The sequence below is a fragment of the Rhodnius prolixus genome, unplaced genomic scaffold (assembly GCF_049639745.1).
Source record: "Rhodnius prolixus isolate KJV_2025 unplaced genomic scaffold, Rpr scaffold_5, whole genome shotgun sequence".
NCBI classification, from domain to species: Eukaryota; Metazoa; Arthropoda; class Insecta; order Hemiptera; family Reduviidae; genus Rhodnius; species Rhodnius prolixus.
The window spans coordinates 13,568,012-13,582,603 of record NW_027411624.1 but is presented as its reverse complement, the minus strand read 5'-3'; the positions used below and the strand labels follow the sequence as shown (position 1 = coordinate 13,582,603).

At 32.9% G+C, this 14,592-nt stretch overlaps 1 protein-coding gene across 11 annotated transcripts in view; it reads right to left on the bottom strand.

The window, feature by feature from the left end:
- Positions 1–14,592, bottom strand: part of Eph (Eph receptor tyrosine kinase) — a 675,653-nt gene that overhangs the window by 370,425 nt on the left and 290,636 nt on the right. The window contains exon 1 of one of the 11 annotated variants that reach the window (XM_074137251.1): positions 1,510–1,949. The exons of the other annotated variants lie outside the window; for them this stretch is intronic. Coding sequence (XP_073993352.1) covers positions 1,510–1,570 — 61 coding nt within the window. The 5' untranslated portion in view covers positions 1,571–1,949. Of the gene's footprint in view, positions 1–1,509; positions 1,950–14,592 lie in introns of those variants that run through there. 11 annotated transcript variants of the gene reach the window in all.

Sequence of the window (14,592 nt, the reverse complement as noted above, 5' to 3'; positions counted from 1 at the left end):
GCAGCGTTGGACGAAGTGTATAAGCCTAAAAGGAGACTATGTTGAAAAATAAAAAAGGTTTACCCCAAAAAATTAAGTAGTTTTTATTTTTGCACGGACTTTTCAAACGACCCTCGTACTTAAAAACATGCAACAGTTAAATCCAACGCTGTGAGCCTAACCAACTACACACTTTCGATGCTACAGGAAAAATTATTAAATAATTCAATTTTTTGTAGAAGATAAAGATTGTAAAATTCTAAAAAAACTAAATTTAAGTGTCATTTTATGGGAAACCATCAAGAAAAAATAAAATCTCTAAAAATTTCTAATTTAGGGCACAGCCTTCTATATTTGAACCTTACATAATGAGGCTAACGGCTCTTTTTCAAACAAGTTCAAGGTCTTCACTGATAATAATACAAATCGATTTAAAATAATAACACAACTCTTTAATAGCGACCTAAAAGAACTATTAATAATATTTTCCCCATTTTTTAAAAAATTCGTTATTAATTTTTGTAGATGCAGTTTAATGGAAGAGGAAGGAAAATGCGTAAAGGAGTTTTTTTGCAGGAAAAGAAAAAGGCTTAAAAGCCATTTTCACGTAATAGTTCGACTTTTTTCGTGATTTTAACGAGAAAGAATTTATCAACACAATTTTTGAATGATATAAACACATAAGGAGGTTTCATTTATTTCAAACTCTTTCTTACTTGCTAAGAAAAATTTTATGGCAAAAAATATCAATTATGAAGTCCCCTGAATCAGAAAAAGTTATTTTTTAAAAAATAAACTGTTTCTATAAAAAAAAATTAAATGAACAAGAATCTGATACTTAATATTTCAATTAGGGCTTCACTAGGGATCCTAGCTGTAACGTTGCGTTCTAAATCAAGAAGTAAAACTTTCAATTTTTTAAATTTTATTTAGTGATTTTTCTTGGACAATATTCAAACGATTTTTGTAAAACTATGGGTACACAATGATGCTCTAAAATTTGCATTTTTAAGAGTAATTTCACCGGTAAATTTACCATAATTTTTGAGAAAGAAATGAGGAAACCATTATTACGAATGGCCGTTAATTTTTTTTAAAGTAGGGTAAATTCTGAATTTTATAGAAAAATTTTAAAACTGAATCTATCACTTTACTGAAATAGATTTTAAACTGAAAAATTGTACGCGGAAAAAAATAATTTTTGGAGGGAAATTTTTGTTTATACAAAAAATAATGTAACCTATCTGTCGGCTAGATAATATTGAAAGTATAATTACAAGCAACTTTAATTAGGATAGAAAATTGTGGACTTTAAACAATACAACTATTTGTTTGTTAATTATTAAATTGAAAAAATTGTAAAAACAAAAAATTTTAAAATTGGTCATGAACAAATGATGATGATTTGATGTAAACAAAACCACATGACTGTATAACCCAAAGATTCCAAACAAATGAAAAACAGTACACATGTTTATTGGCTTATAAAAATAATAATTAATAAATTCTTGAATAAGAAATCCCACTAACCGTCTTCCGAAGAGGAGAACGAAATCCATTTGAAAAAGCACAATATCCAAATGAGATGCATATAAAATACTATATTCACACACAATCAACACTTAAATAACTTCAGTAAAAAAAATTCACTCACTATATATTTTTTTAAACTAAATAAATAAATCCTCTATCACGGATACATAACGATAGTTGAAACTAAAACTATAACCGCACAACTATAACGCTTGTATGACATCCCTACGACAACTGTTGGTGCTACAAACAAAACTGGTACGGGTACTTCTCCCACTCTTTTGAACCAATCTTCTCTCTCCCCTCTCCTTTGGTTTAGTTTTATAAAAACTTAACTTTTTATAAAGAATTCTCCAGGGTACCTGCTTCTTAGTTACTCACTTGTTTCTATTTTAAAACATTACACCACAGCCTTTTATATTATAAATAAAGGGAACTTTAAACTTGACCAAGTGAGCTTGTTTTTTTTTTTGTAAATAAAATATAAGTGTTTTTTTTGTCTGGAGGATTATTTATTTATTTATTTATTACTTATTATTTATTTTTTATTATTTACTTATACAAATTATTTTTGTACATTTGTAGTCAGCCTGTTTGACTCAGTCTTGATAGGTCAGTTTTTTATCTTTAAAGTAAAAGTAATAGACTGTTATTCAGACAGGGCTTTAAGGCTAAAATACCAATTAGGTATCGCGTGAACTGCGACGGAAGTTACATTCTTTACTAATAATTTTCTGACAAATAAAATCTCCTACTTAAAACCAATATCCGCCCCTAGTTTCTGTCTACGAATTATCGCTAGTTATTAATCGATATATTAATTAAGATATCGATATATGAGCTATTATTTTTGAAAGTGGTATAAGTCCATTTTTCCATGTATCGAGATATTTAAGGTTTTGCATTTGAATTAATTTAAAAAATATTCGTAAACCTTAATCTATTCAAGTGATGTTATTAACACTGTACATCTTTTAAATTTTATTATGAAATAATAATTATTACAATTCTTAAAAAAATAAACGATTATTTTAGCTCCAAATGGACTTATACCACTTTCAAAAATAACATATAACAAGAAATAGAAACGGGAGTAAATTTAAGTCCATATTTTTAGACATTATAGCTTTACTGAAATGGGTTTTTATGTAAAAAGTAATAATTAAAATGAATACATTTAAATACACGAATAACCAAGTTTATTTTTTTTTTAATTTCAGTTATATTAAAAATATAAAAATGAAAATTACTTCGTTAAGATCTTTAAACCAAAAAAGATATTTTAAACTTATTTTTCTTTTACAGTTAGCATAATATCTGCTGACGAGCAGCGTACACTGAAGTAGCAATAATCAAAAATAATAGCAATAAGACAGTTGTTTTTAATTATAATTATTAGAAATGGACTTATTCCACTTTCAAAAAAAATATTTTTGTCATAACATTTGATAGTCAAAATTCTTTTGTTGACTTTATAAAAAAAATCGTACTCCATTGAATGTATGACTATAAATATGGAAAGAATGTGTCTATATCTTACTGAAATTACCATTAACTCATTTTTTTTAAAAATTGGACTTATACCACTTTCAAAAATAACAGCTCATATATTAATCGATTTTTAGTAAAAATTTCCTTAAAACAGGTATTTTTACTACCTTTTTTCCTTTTATTACTTTGAAGCTACTTAGGCAAGATAGAATAATTATAGGTTTTTTTTGTATCCTCAATATCGGTGTTGACGACTTTGATGTTCCCTCTCTTAAGAATGTGTAATCTTTAAATAAATCTACCAACTCCGCCCCAAAATGCTACATTTTTCCTGGCCTATCCCTTTTTTTAAACTTCTTCGCCACCACCATTAAACCCTCAAAAAATCTTCCAATTTTCATGCCTGCCCCCCAAATTATTATTACCATCGCATTTTTTGAACGCCCTCTCTTATTCTCATGGGCTCAACCCAACAATCTACCGTATCTAAAATCATTCCAGAGGGAATATCCTTCCACCGAAGAAGCGGTCAACGACATAGTGGTTTCCCTGTAATAGTGTGTGTTACGGTTTTTACAGCCTACGAAAGAAAACCGCGCTAACGGTAAACCTTACTACTACAATTTTCTTTTCATTTTTATACCTGAATTTTACTGTTTATTACCAACTACCACTTTAAAATAAACAAAAGTCTATGTGTAAGAAGTAAAGGATGGAAACATGAGTTTTAAAATGACAAATTTTTTGTTTACTTTGACAAGTTGAGACTTGACCGATTCTTACGGCCAAATCAACGCACGGTGTCCATTTCTAAAGGAGCACATCCCCCCCACTACATTCTGTCCAGCATAAATTTTGATTTATGACCGCTATAAATTTCATTCACCAGAGCCTCATATATTTCTATCAATTTTGATGAAATATTACTATGGAATTGTGAGGTTATAATACTCCAGGTCTGTTTTTAAAATCATAACACCAGTAAGTTTTTTTGTAGTCACTATATAAACAACAGTTCTTTTGGAATAACTTGAATACCCAAGATAAATATACTATTTACAATTATTTCCAAAATTGTAGATAATCATTTATAAATAAGAGATTAACTTTAAACCTTATTTCTTCGACTTTTATGCCTTATTTTATTCTAATTTTACTGTATAAACTGTACTGTATTTTATTGTATAAACTGTACTGAATTTTACTGTATAAACTGTACTGTATTTTACTGTATAAACTTTACAGTATAAACTGTACTGTATTTTACTGTGTAAACAGTACTGTATTCTACTGTATAAACTGTACTGTATTTTACTGTATAAACTGTACTGTATTTTACTGTATAAACTTTACTGTATACATTGTACTGTATATTACTGTATAAACTGTACTGTATTTTATTGTATAAACAGTAACATAGACGTTGTAACTTTTCATTCAAAAAGGGACAGATAACAATGAATGTGTCTACAATCATATTTCAAAGCACAGCCTCTACCTTCCAGAACCTGTTCAAAATTGGGGAATCCTTCAATCTACCTTTCATTTCTGTGCAAAATTATCAAATAGATTTCATCAAAAAAATTAAGATCATAAACTTATAATTTTATAAAGTTTAACTAAGTGTACGGATGCCCTGAATCTGTTTGCTTGAAGCTAGAAGCGCTTTTTTCTTTGTCAGCTTTGGGAAATCTTATTGAGGGCTGAACTGTTTAGGGTTGTACTAATGACTGGGATCATCCTATGGCCTAGTGGCTAAAATCTAGGGATCGTTCCGAGGGATATACCCAACCATAGACGGAAAAGAATTTACTAAAGCGGCTATTTTGCTACTACATACAAGTCCATCTTCTAGTCACTGCTAGTCAAGTAAAATAGGACCTCATCCTTCCATCTATAGACCTATTCCTTATAAATCCGGGTTCCCACAGAAAATTTAGACTGTTACCAAACCTTTAGGAACTTATAAAAAAGAAAAAGTAATCTTTCTAACTATACCTTCAAGCATTCGTCAATAATTAATTGGTTTTTGGATGTTGCGCCTAGGTTACCGGAGACGCTCTATTTTTTAAAAAATAAAAAGTGAATCAGGCTGAGTTTAGTTTATAATTAAAAGTAATTTATAAAGATCTTTTCTGTTTCATGTGAACAGAATGTGGAACAGCTTCAATACATACAGGAGTTTAACGTCCAATAGCGGGGGACAAAAAGACCCCCTTCTCCTCCAAAAAAAACGAGATACTATTAAACGCCCAAACAGGTGCGTTAATTAACATAATTAAAAGTCTACAGTTTCAAAAAAAAAAGAAATGTACAGGTAAAATTGAGTAGAGAGAAAAGTAGGACAAAAAAATAAAATTTCATCTACTATATTACGCGATGTCACAGAAAATGTTCGAGTAAAAAAGTTATTCTCACGCATTGCCGTCAATTTTTTCCTATTTCTTTTCCCTTTTATTTTTATTTTTATTCTTATGGCTGTTCGTATGATGATAGAGTTGAGGAGATTAATATTCATACGAAGGAGAGACCATTAGAGGAGCTCACAGGTCTGCATCGGCAAAGCGACGCACTCTACACTCCCAATTTACATTTTAATGTTCCATCACTAGAGAGACTAGAGCGCTATGTACATTTATATGTGTGTTCTAAACATGCGAATATACGCGATCTGTATAGAGCTTCGAAACATTACAGCCGTATAGACAAAATAATATACATACAATTATTTATTTATTTGATACTTTAAATCTAAAATCTAATTGAAAATTTCATTGTACGTGGTGTGGCTATTAAATAACGAGACTGATGCTGCTACAGAAAAACTATGCTTGCGCCAAATCTTAACGACCAACAGCTGTGCAGCGTAAAGCCTTCTCTTTCGATTGCAGCGTCTCACGTGTTTGTAGAGAAATCTGTCTGAACGGAACCATCGTTTGTGTAAGAAGTGTTGGTTTCGTTTTGCCGAAAACATTATACTAAACATGTACAGTAGAGCAACGAATTGTCGTGAAATTTCACATTTTCAAAACTTGGTAAAACCGCTACTGAAACTTATCTTTTATTAAAAGAAGTTTATGGCGATGAATGTTAATCACGTGCGCGAGTTTTTTGAGTGGTTCTAGCGTTTCCAAGATGGCCGAGATGACGTCGGAGATGATGACCGCCTGGGTCGCCCTTTCACGTTCAAAACGAATGAAAAAATATCGATTATAATTAATCAACATTACTACCGTGAGGTGCTTGCTCAACTCAGTGAAAGAGTAAGGAAAAAACGACCCGATTTTTTTGGAAGAACAAGTCACGGGGTTCTCCATCAAGACAACGCGCCGGCTCACACTGCATTGTCTGTCCAGAACGTTTCTAGGCCAAGTACAACAACCCAGGTTTTAGGCCATCCGCCTTATTCGCCTGACCTGGCCCCATGTGACTTTTAACTGTTCCCCAAAGTCAAATCTGCATTAAAAGGAACACGATTTCAGCAGTCCGCTGAAGCTGTGAAAGAAAAAGCGGCACGCGGCCATGCAGGAGCTCACAGAAAAAGACTTCCAGCACTGTTTCGAACAATGGTAAATTCGCATGGAGCGCTGTAGGGATAGGGGAGGGGTGTATATTGAAGGTGATAATAACTAAATATGTATAAATTTAAAATGAAATGTTTTACAGCAATAGTCTCGTTATTTAATAGCCACACCTCGTATTACGGTGAATAATTACTTTTTTTGATTCCTCACAAAATTTGCAGGAATTAAATGACTCAAATGTTGGGAATTTGGAGAAAATTTTGGGAGTTAGAACTGAAAGAGTAAAAGTAAGTAAAGCCGTGGTAGTGTGTTCAGCAGATTTGTTCTTTACAACTTCTAAATTCAGTAAATTAAGAATATGGTCCAATGGTATTACTAAAAAAGTTCTAAATACATTTAAGAGGAAAGTTCAGAGTGGAGTGTACTAATGCTCCTCGAACTATAGTTTCATTATCTGATTACAAGACGAAAGAGAGCTTATGGATTTCATTAAATCTAAGTTTACACCAAACAAAGTAGAACATAGAACAAGAGCAAAAAAAAATCTTCCCGGTGTTCGTTTGGTGTAAATGATGGTTCTTGAGAACGTTCTTGCAGGGAATGCTTTTGCGAACACACCGTTTACCCTAAAAAATGTTCTGTTCAGTCCTTTGTCTACGTTGCTCCTACACAAAGTGTGAAATTAAAATGATACAAGGAAGGACAGGGTGTAAGATTAACGTGACAGCTGCCCCTTTGACCACTTCTTGACGGCGAGCGGTAACTTCTGTGGGCATATTCTAACCCTACAGAACCACAGGGGCACTCAATTGTTTACTTATTTTCATAAATTTTACCGTAATTTGTGTATAAGCAGCAATATCACGAACGAAGTGCAGTAAGCGATGGCCATTTACAATTGAAATAAATCTAATACATTAATTACCCAGTTAGTGCTAAGTAATGCTAAAGATTGGAATGCTAAGTGACAAACACAATTTTTATTTGCTATCTAAAATAAAACTGCCAATCTTAAAATATAAACGCTTATATACGAATCAATTGTTCTTCTGCAAACTGTTCTTAGAATGCTGAGAAGTTATTTTTTTTTTAGTTCTAGAAGTTCTTTGAAAAATATTCAAGAGTAAAAAAATAAAGAAAAAGTATTTAAACTGCACAGATAGAAAGAAAAAACGAAATCAACAATTTTAATAATTTGCTTTGCTATGTAGTTGACATTCTCCACAGAAGGAGATGGATTACCATGCAATTCGACATCACAAATATTCCAGTTTAAACAAAACCTACACCGACATGTTCCTCAATGCTGGGGTCTGCAAAGTGATTTATGTGGGTAACAACTATTAGGATTCCTGCAAACCCTCAATCAATAAAATCTGTTCGCGCGTGCATTAAAAAAGGAAAACTTAAAGAACACAAAAAGGTTTAGAAAACAATATGGAGAAACAAAGAATGCTAATTTTGAACTAATAGTAAATTAAAGAATTCACCAAAAAAGATTTGAAAACAATTTGGTGAAACAAAAATGCTAAAAAAGATTTAGAAATCAATTCCACAAAACAGTTTATGGAAACAATGAATACCATTTTTGAACTTAAAACAACAAAAACATCAGAAAGCCCTAGAAGTCAACTTCATAAAACAACTTGGAGAAACCAAGAATGCTACTTTTGGGCTAATAGTTGATGAATAAGAAAATATTTAAGAATACATTAAGAAGATTTGGAAAGCAATTTAAAAATTTGTTGCAGTATTGAAAGTTACTGAACGCAGTCAAAGACGTAGCATTAATAATAATAATTTGTAAGTAGTAATATAAATGATAACATACTATTATATATCATGCAGGAATAGTATAAATATAATTGAAATTTAAAGTTAAATAATTGATAATGAAGTCTTACCTTGATTAAGGAATATCCATCAGCATCTCAGTAGATCACCAGTCCAATAGCACTTGAAACTTGACACAGTTTAAAATAATTCACAACACTATTCGCACTAAAACTGTATATCACGCACTAAGTATAACTTAAACACAATTTATAAAATAGAACTTCACTTTAACACTCACAAATATTCACTTAAAAAATTGCCTTAATAAAGAGACAAGACTAACGAGTTAAAGATGGCCGCCGGTAACTGACCTGGTATAGATCAGCTGGTTATCTAAGCAGGGTGACCAACTTTTTTGTTTTTTCTTTATTTGCCATTCAAAATCTACCAAACTACAATAAAATATAATTAGTAATTTTTTTAGTGAAAATTTTTTAGCTGAATGAAAATTTAAATTTTAATTGTGAGTGTTCACACCAAATTTTCCTTTATTTACGTTAATTTAATTAAATCTATAATATTTTAAAGACCACTTAAAAATAAATTGATGAAATAAAATCCCTAAGAAGCTAACAACATACGAGTATGTTGTAGCACTGAATTCGATTCCCAGTCTAGGTCTTGCTTTTCATTTAACAGTGTTATAAGAGATACTGTTAAATTGTATTATGATAATAATTACTCCTACGATCCCTGATAGGAGACAGAATTAATTTAATATCTTTTTTGTTTTATTTTTTACTTTATCTTTAAAAAAAAATAAAGATAGAATCAATGCAGATCAATATTAGACAGGCTTTTATAAAAAATGAGGTTCATCTTATTTAGATATAAAATAACGTAACAGACAAAGAGAATTATTTGATGGCGCATATTTCATTACCCCGCTTTCACCATGTGTAAACAGGAAATCACTCAATCAAGCATGCAGATTATTGCATAATTGCATCTCATTCTTTCACAATACTCAGCCGACAACGTGGACACACACTTGAATGATGAAAAAGTATCTTTACTTTTGTTTATAGTGAAATATTCTTTTAAGTAATGGAATATATATCGAAATAATAGTTTTATTATTATTATTTTTGAAGTACCAGACAAAATATTTTCTTGTTATAGTCTTGATTAGTAATTATTACTCTCGAAAACTGTTTCCTCTCCAATATTTAACGTAATTTATTTATAATTTTAGTGTATAAGCCGGCGGTATATTACAAAAAACCTAATCAAATGAACCGTCTTCTTCACATTTCACCATAACAATACTAAGGTAAGTTCTTGCCTGTTCTACAGTAGATGTAGCGTTATTACTTGTAAAGCCCCATTACTTGTAAAGTTATGTCATCATCATTAACTTACTATATGGTAGGTTAGTACACTTAGTTCCAGGTTGTAATACTAAAATGAAGCAAAAAGTACATTTTGTACAGGTCAATGATCCCCACAGCTGCAGTTGTATGTTGTATAAAGATATTTTATAATGGCCATCGAAAATAGCTTCTAAATTAATTTTAACGTTTCGTACTGGTGAATAGAATCAACATTAACCTTAAGAATAGTTCAGTGATTGCGTTCTTTTAAGTTCATATTCTCTTTTCATGATGATAAGCATGATGAACATGAGTTTTTTTTAAAAAAATTTCGAAAATATTAACGGTCAAGTTAGATAATTCAATAATTAATCCAATTGGAACTGAGACGAGATCGAGGAGTTTCTTGTGACACATTTTTGCGAAAAGCGTAATTAATAGGCTGAACTGTTTGGTGAGCCTGATATTGTGTCTTGCATAAAAGGCAGGAAGACTGCGATGGTTGGGACACATACACCGAATGGAGGATATAAGGGCTCCAAAAAGAGCATCCTGGCGGGAGAAGGCCCCGAGGCAGACCACGTCTGAGATGGCTGAGGAACGTGGAGGATGATATTGAGGCGGTCGGCCGTGTACGGTTGGAGAACGGCTGCGAGGGACCGTGAACGGTGGAAAGCTGTTGTGGCTGAGGTCCAGGCCCTTCATGGCTTGTGATGACCAGGGAGTGAGTGAGTGAGTGTAATTAATAGCAAGTCCCACGATGTAGTAAATGAAAGAAGATTGTACTTAAATGGATTCAAATTCAATGTCAAAACTAAAATTAAGTTATACCATGTTTGTAGGACAATCTTTATAGCAAAATTTTCTGCTTTTAAGAAGCCGCCATTGCTTTGGGTTTAACCTTTATTGTTTTGCCCATTTTTTAGGAAGTAATTCGGACGTTTTCCTTTTACGAATAAAAAGAGTTGAGACTAGACGAAAAATTGATGCTTTTTTTTTTTGTTTTTTGCCTTTTTTTGGCATTGGCTTTCGCCATACAGCCAGCATCATCTAGGTGCTTATCACTAGAATATCACTCACTCTCCATTCTTACTTATAAATACATTCGCTTCACACATTCATCTCTCTACTATATACAACTATTTACATAAACTACAGTTAATGGATGGATCAGTACTCTGTGCTCCTGCCATCCTTATAGCTTAAGTAATCCTTATATAAGCTCACGTAATCCTTCTGTAATTGATGCTGTTTGGAGCACCAAAGCTCACCAAAATATTGGATCTAAAAATTGCGATCTGGGGGAATTCGGCCTCGAAATTATCTCAATTCGATCTAAGATAATGGAAGATGCTTTATCGTGACAGCTTAGCTTTAATATAAACGGTCCAGAGATCGTGGACCAACTGGAAGTTAGTCATATTGCTGTACTGGATGGTTAAAACATATAGGAAATATGTAACAACTCGAAAATAAGTGCTATAATTTAAAAGATGAACAAAAAAATGCCCCATTTATGGAGCATATGTACCCAAAAACTGCTCACTTGGCCCGGGGAATCGTGAACTGTGATTACAAGTAGATCTCCCAAAGTATGAAACAGGACACGTTCTGGACAGTGTTAGGCATGAAGAGCGAAATCCAAAACCAAAACACCATAGATAGGTTCGGTATTGTTATTATCGGTGGCTGGTGTTATTGTGCACTGCGGAACTTGCACTTAGAATTATTGTGACCCTCACTGTTGTCAGATGAGAGCAGTCCAGCTAGGTTTTCTCCGAGAAATGCTCTTGGAAGAGCATTGGGAGCCGATATTTTTAAGATATTCACTCCTTGGAGCCAACTCAGCTCAACTCTTATAAGCTTGTACCACTGTACGGTTCGCAGCTAATTTAAGTCAGCTTTCTTTTCTATACAGTAAAGTGTAGCGAAATAATTAAACGTCTCAGTGGATGTTTCAATGAAAGTTATCGACGAATACGGCGAATCTTATCGCAATCTCGTATCATTCCCATGCAACGCAGTAAGAGGCAAAGCAAAAAAATCGGAAAATTGCACTTTATAGTGTCATTGATTACGTCAAAGATAATAATTAAAAAGAATGATTAGTATTCTTCTGTTAATTAATACTTAAGAACTTACTGATTTTACTTACCGTAATTAACGACGCAATTAATGTTGTTCAAAAGGTATGCATTGTTCAAAAATGTGTTTCAATTAACAAAATACTTACTTAATATATTTATAAAAACTGTTGGTAGGTTTAGACTGTCTTTGGCAACATTATTATAAGACGGCAACTGTAGCGTCTCTAAGAGCTACCACCAACTAGCATTATAACTAAACATCAACATTATATAATTAATTAGTGGCTCTCATTATAGCTGACGAGGTCAGGACGCTGTAAAAGGATTGATGGTGTTGACGCTTTCCTTTCCGGCGTAAATAAACAGTCATTGCCGGGTAAAATAAGGAAGTAAAAGTAAAAAGACTAATCAGTGAGTCGTAAAGAGGCAATTTGGAAGAAATAGTCATGGTAACCAAACCGCGAATGATGTTTTAAACGCCGTAACCAAAGTTAATAAAGGCTGGCGTGAACTCTCATAAGGAGTTTAGTTATCTTATCACATTCAGGTAATTAATTTTTTTTTTTTTAAATTAATATTTTTACTTAAAAGGTAAGTTGATATTAATATTGAAGATGTTCTCTTTAAAAGGATAAAAGCAAAATTTATTCAGCAAAGTGACACACCTGGTTAGCCAATTTTTTTGTAAAATTTGAAATTTTGGTTACAAACCCTACCTAGAGTCCTGGAAGGACCTAGGCCTCCACCTTTGCCAATCTTCCTCTACATGGGCAAGTCTCCTCCATCTTCTCACACTGAGTCTTCAGAGGACTTCCTCCACCATCTAGTCATCATTTATGTGGGAATCCTCTGTTTTTTATGTTCTTCAGGATTACTTTTACAATAATTTTTTTGGGGGATTCAGCTGGCTTCCTCTTATGTTCTCAGCCACCTCAACTGATTTTTTGGTACGAAAAAAGAGACCAGTTCTCCGGGTTCGTTGTACATCTGTCGCAGTTCGGCATTCTTTCTGATCTTCCAGTGTCCATCCTCACAGACAGGTCTATACATTCTACTGAGTACTTTCCTTTCCTATATACTCAAACTCTTTTCGTTTTCTTTAGTTAAGTACCCAAGCTTCACAGCCATAGGTAACGATTGGCTTAATTATTGTTTTATATAGAAGAACCTTCGCTCTATGGGTTAATAGCTTCTGCAGTGCAAAATAACAATTGTTACCGGCCGTTACTCTTGCTTTAATTTCTTTCAGCTCCCTTTTTATCGGTAATTGGAGCTCCCACCAAAAATAATCTCTTGGGTTCCCGTAACAAGAGATTTATTATTATTATTATTATTATTATTATTACAGCGTAGGGTTGTTTTAACCTTACATCCAACCTTTCAACCTGGAGGACCAGGTCATTTTTGATTTCGGAGTTTCTGTCTCCTACGCCAGTCGGTTTCACACCAAACCTTACAGAGCCTGGCCTGCCCTTGGTTTTTATATTTCAGAGTGCCAGTTCTCCTAGATGGGTATGGCCTTCACCACCACGGCTTTGAGGCATCTATCTCCTCAGGGTGCAGTTTAACGTCTTACCCAGGACGGGTTACATATTTATTTCGTAATCCATAAATATATTTGCTAACTGAACTTTAGACAACCATACTCCTTGCCCAAAATTACCCTTTATGGAATTACAATTAGAAAATGTTTCGAATAGACGATGGAATACTTATGAGAAAGAAGTATAGCAAGTTTCAAGTTTGGGGAACCTCTCAAAAGTACTAATCAATCGTTTCTACACTTACCGTCTTACACTACTAAGTATAGTGCAAGTCATTAAAGTACCTGTGGTCGAAATCTCTACACCAAATTGACTAACGTATCTCTGATGGTAGACAAAGTTCTGAAACCGATCTAAGGATGCAGCGACGGATAAAATCAAAGATAAAAACTTAATCTAAGAAATGTTTTTTCCCCAATTATAAAATAACAAAAAAATAATAAAGATTCTTTTTCGTATAAATTTTTTATATGAGAGAGATCAAAAGAGGCGACTTCTACTAGCCCACATATATTGTTGATTAAACAAAAACTGGTTGGGCATTATGTCTGTCTCAATCTACAATTACCGCCTTCAATTTGGATTTTGTAAAGTTGTAGTGGTTTTCTATGTTTAATAGCTTAGTTATTGTTCCTGAGTTTTCTCTTAATATACCTGGAGGAAGGTCCTTGTAATTTACCCTTAAATCTATTGTAATTCTATGGACGTTTGTGATTGATAAAAAAATAAAAGATTTCCATATAATTTTGTCTCCTTTACTGTAGGCCTTTTATGTTAAGTAGACACATTTCTGTTCATTGTTGATTGTTGAGATTGCTTTTATACGAGTATGATTTTAGTTAATCTTCTACCATGAATATTATTTTATTTAGTTTATAATCGTCTTTGCAAGATTTTACGAGGGTCGTTTGAAAAGTGCGTGCAAAAATAAAAACTACTTAATTTTTTGGGGTAAACCTTTTTTATTTTTCAACATAGTCTCCTTTTAGGCTTATACACTTCGTCCAACGCTGCTCTAGTTTGTTGATTCCTTCCGGATAATAGGATTTGTCCAAGTCTGAAAAATAGCCATTCGTTTCTGCAATCACCTCCTCGTTTGAATAAAATCTTTTTCCCGCCAGCCATTTCTTCATATTGGGGAACAAATAGTAGTCCGAGGGAGCCAAGTCTGGCGAATAGGGGGGATGTGAAACGAGTTGGAACCCTATTTCCATTAATTTTGCGATCACAACTGCTGAGGTGTGAGGTGGTGCGTTGTCGTGATGGAAAAGGACTTTTTTGTGGG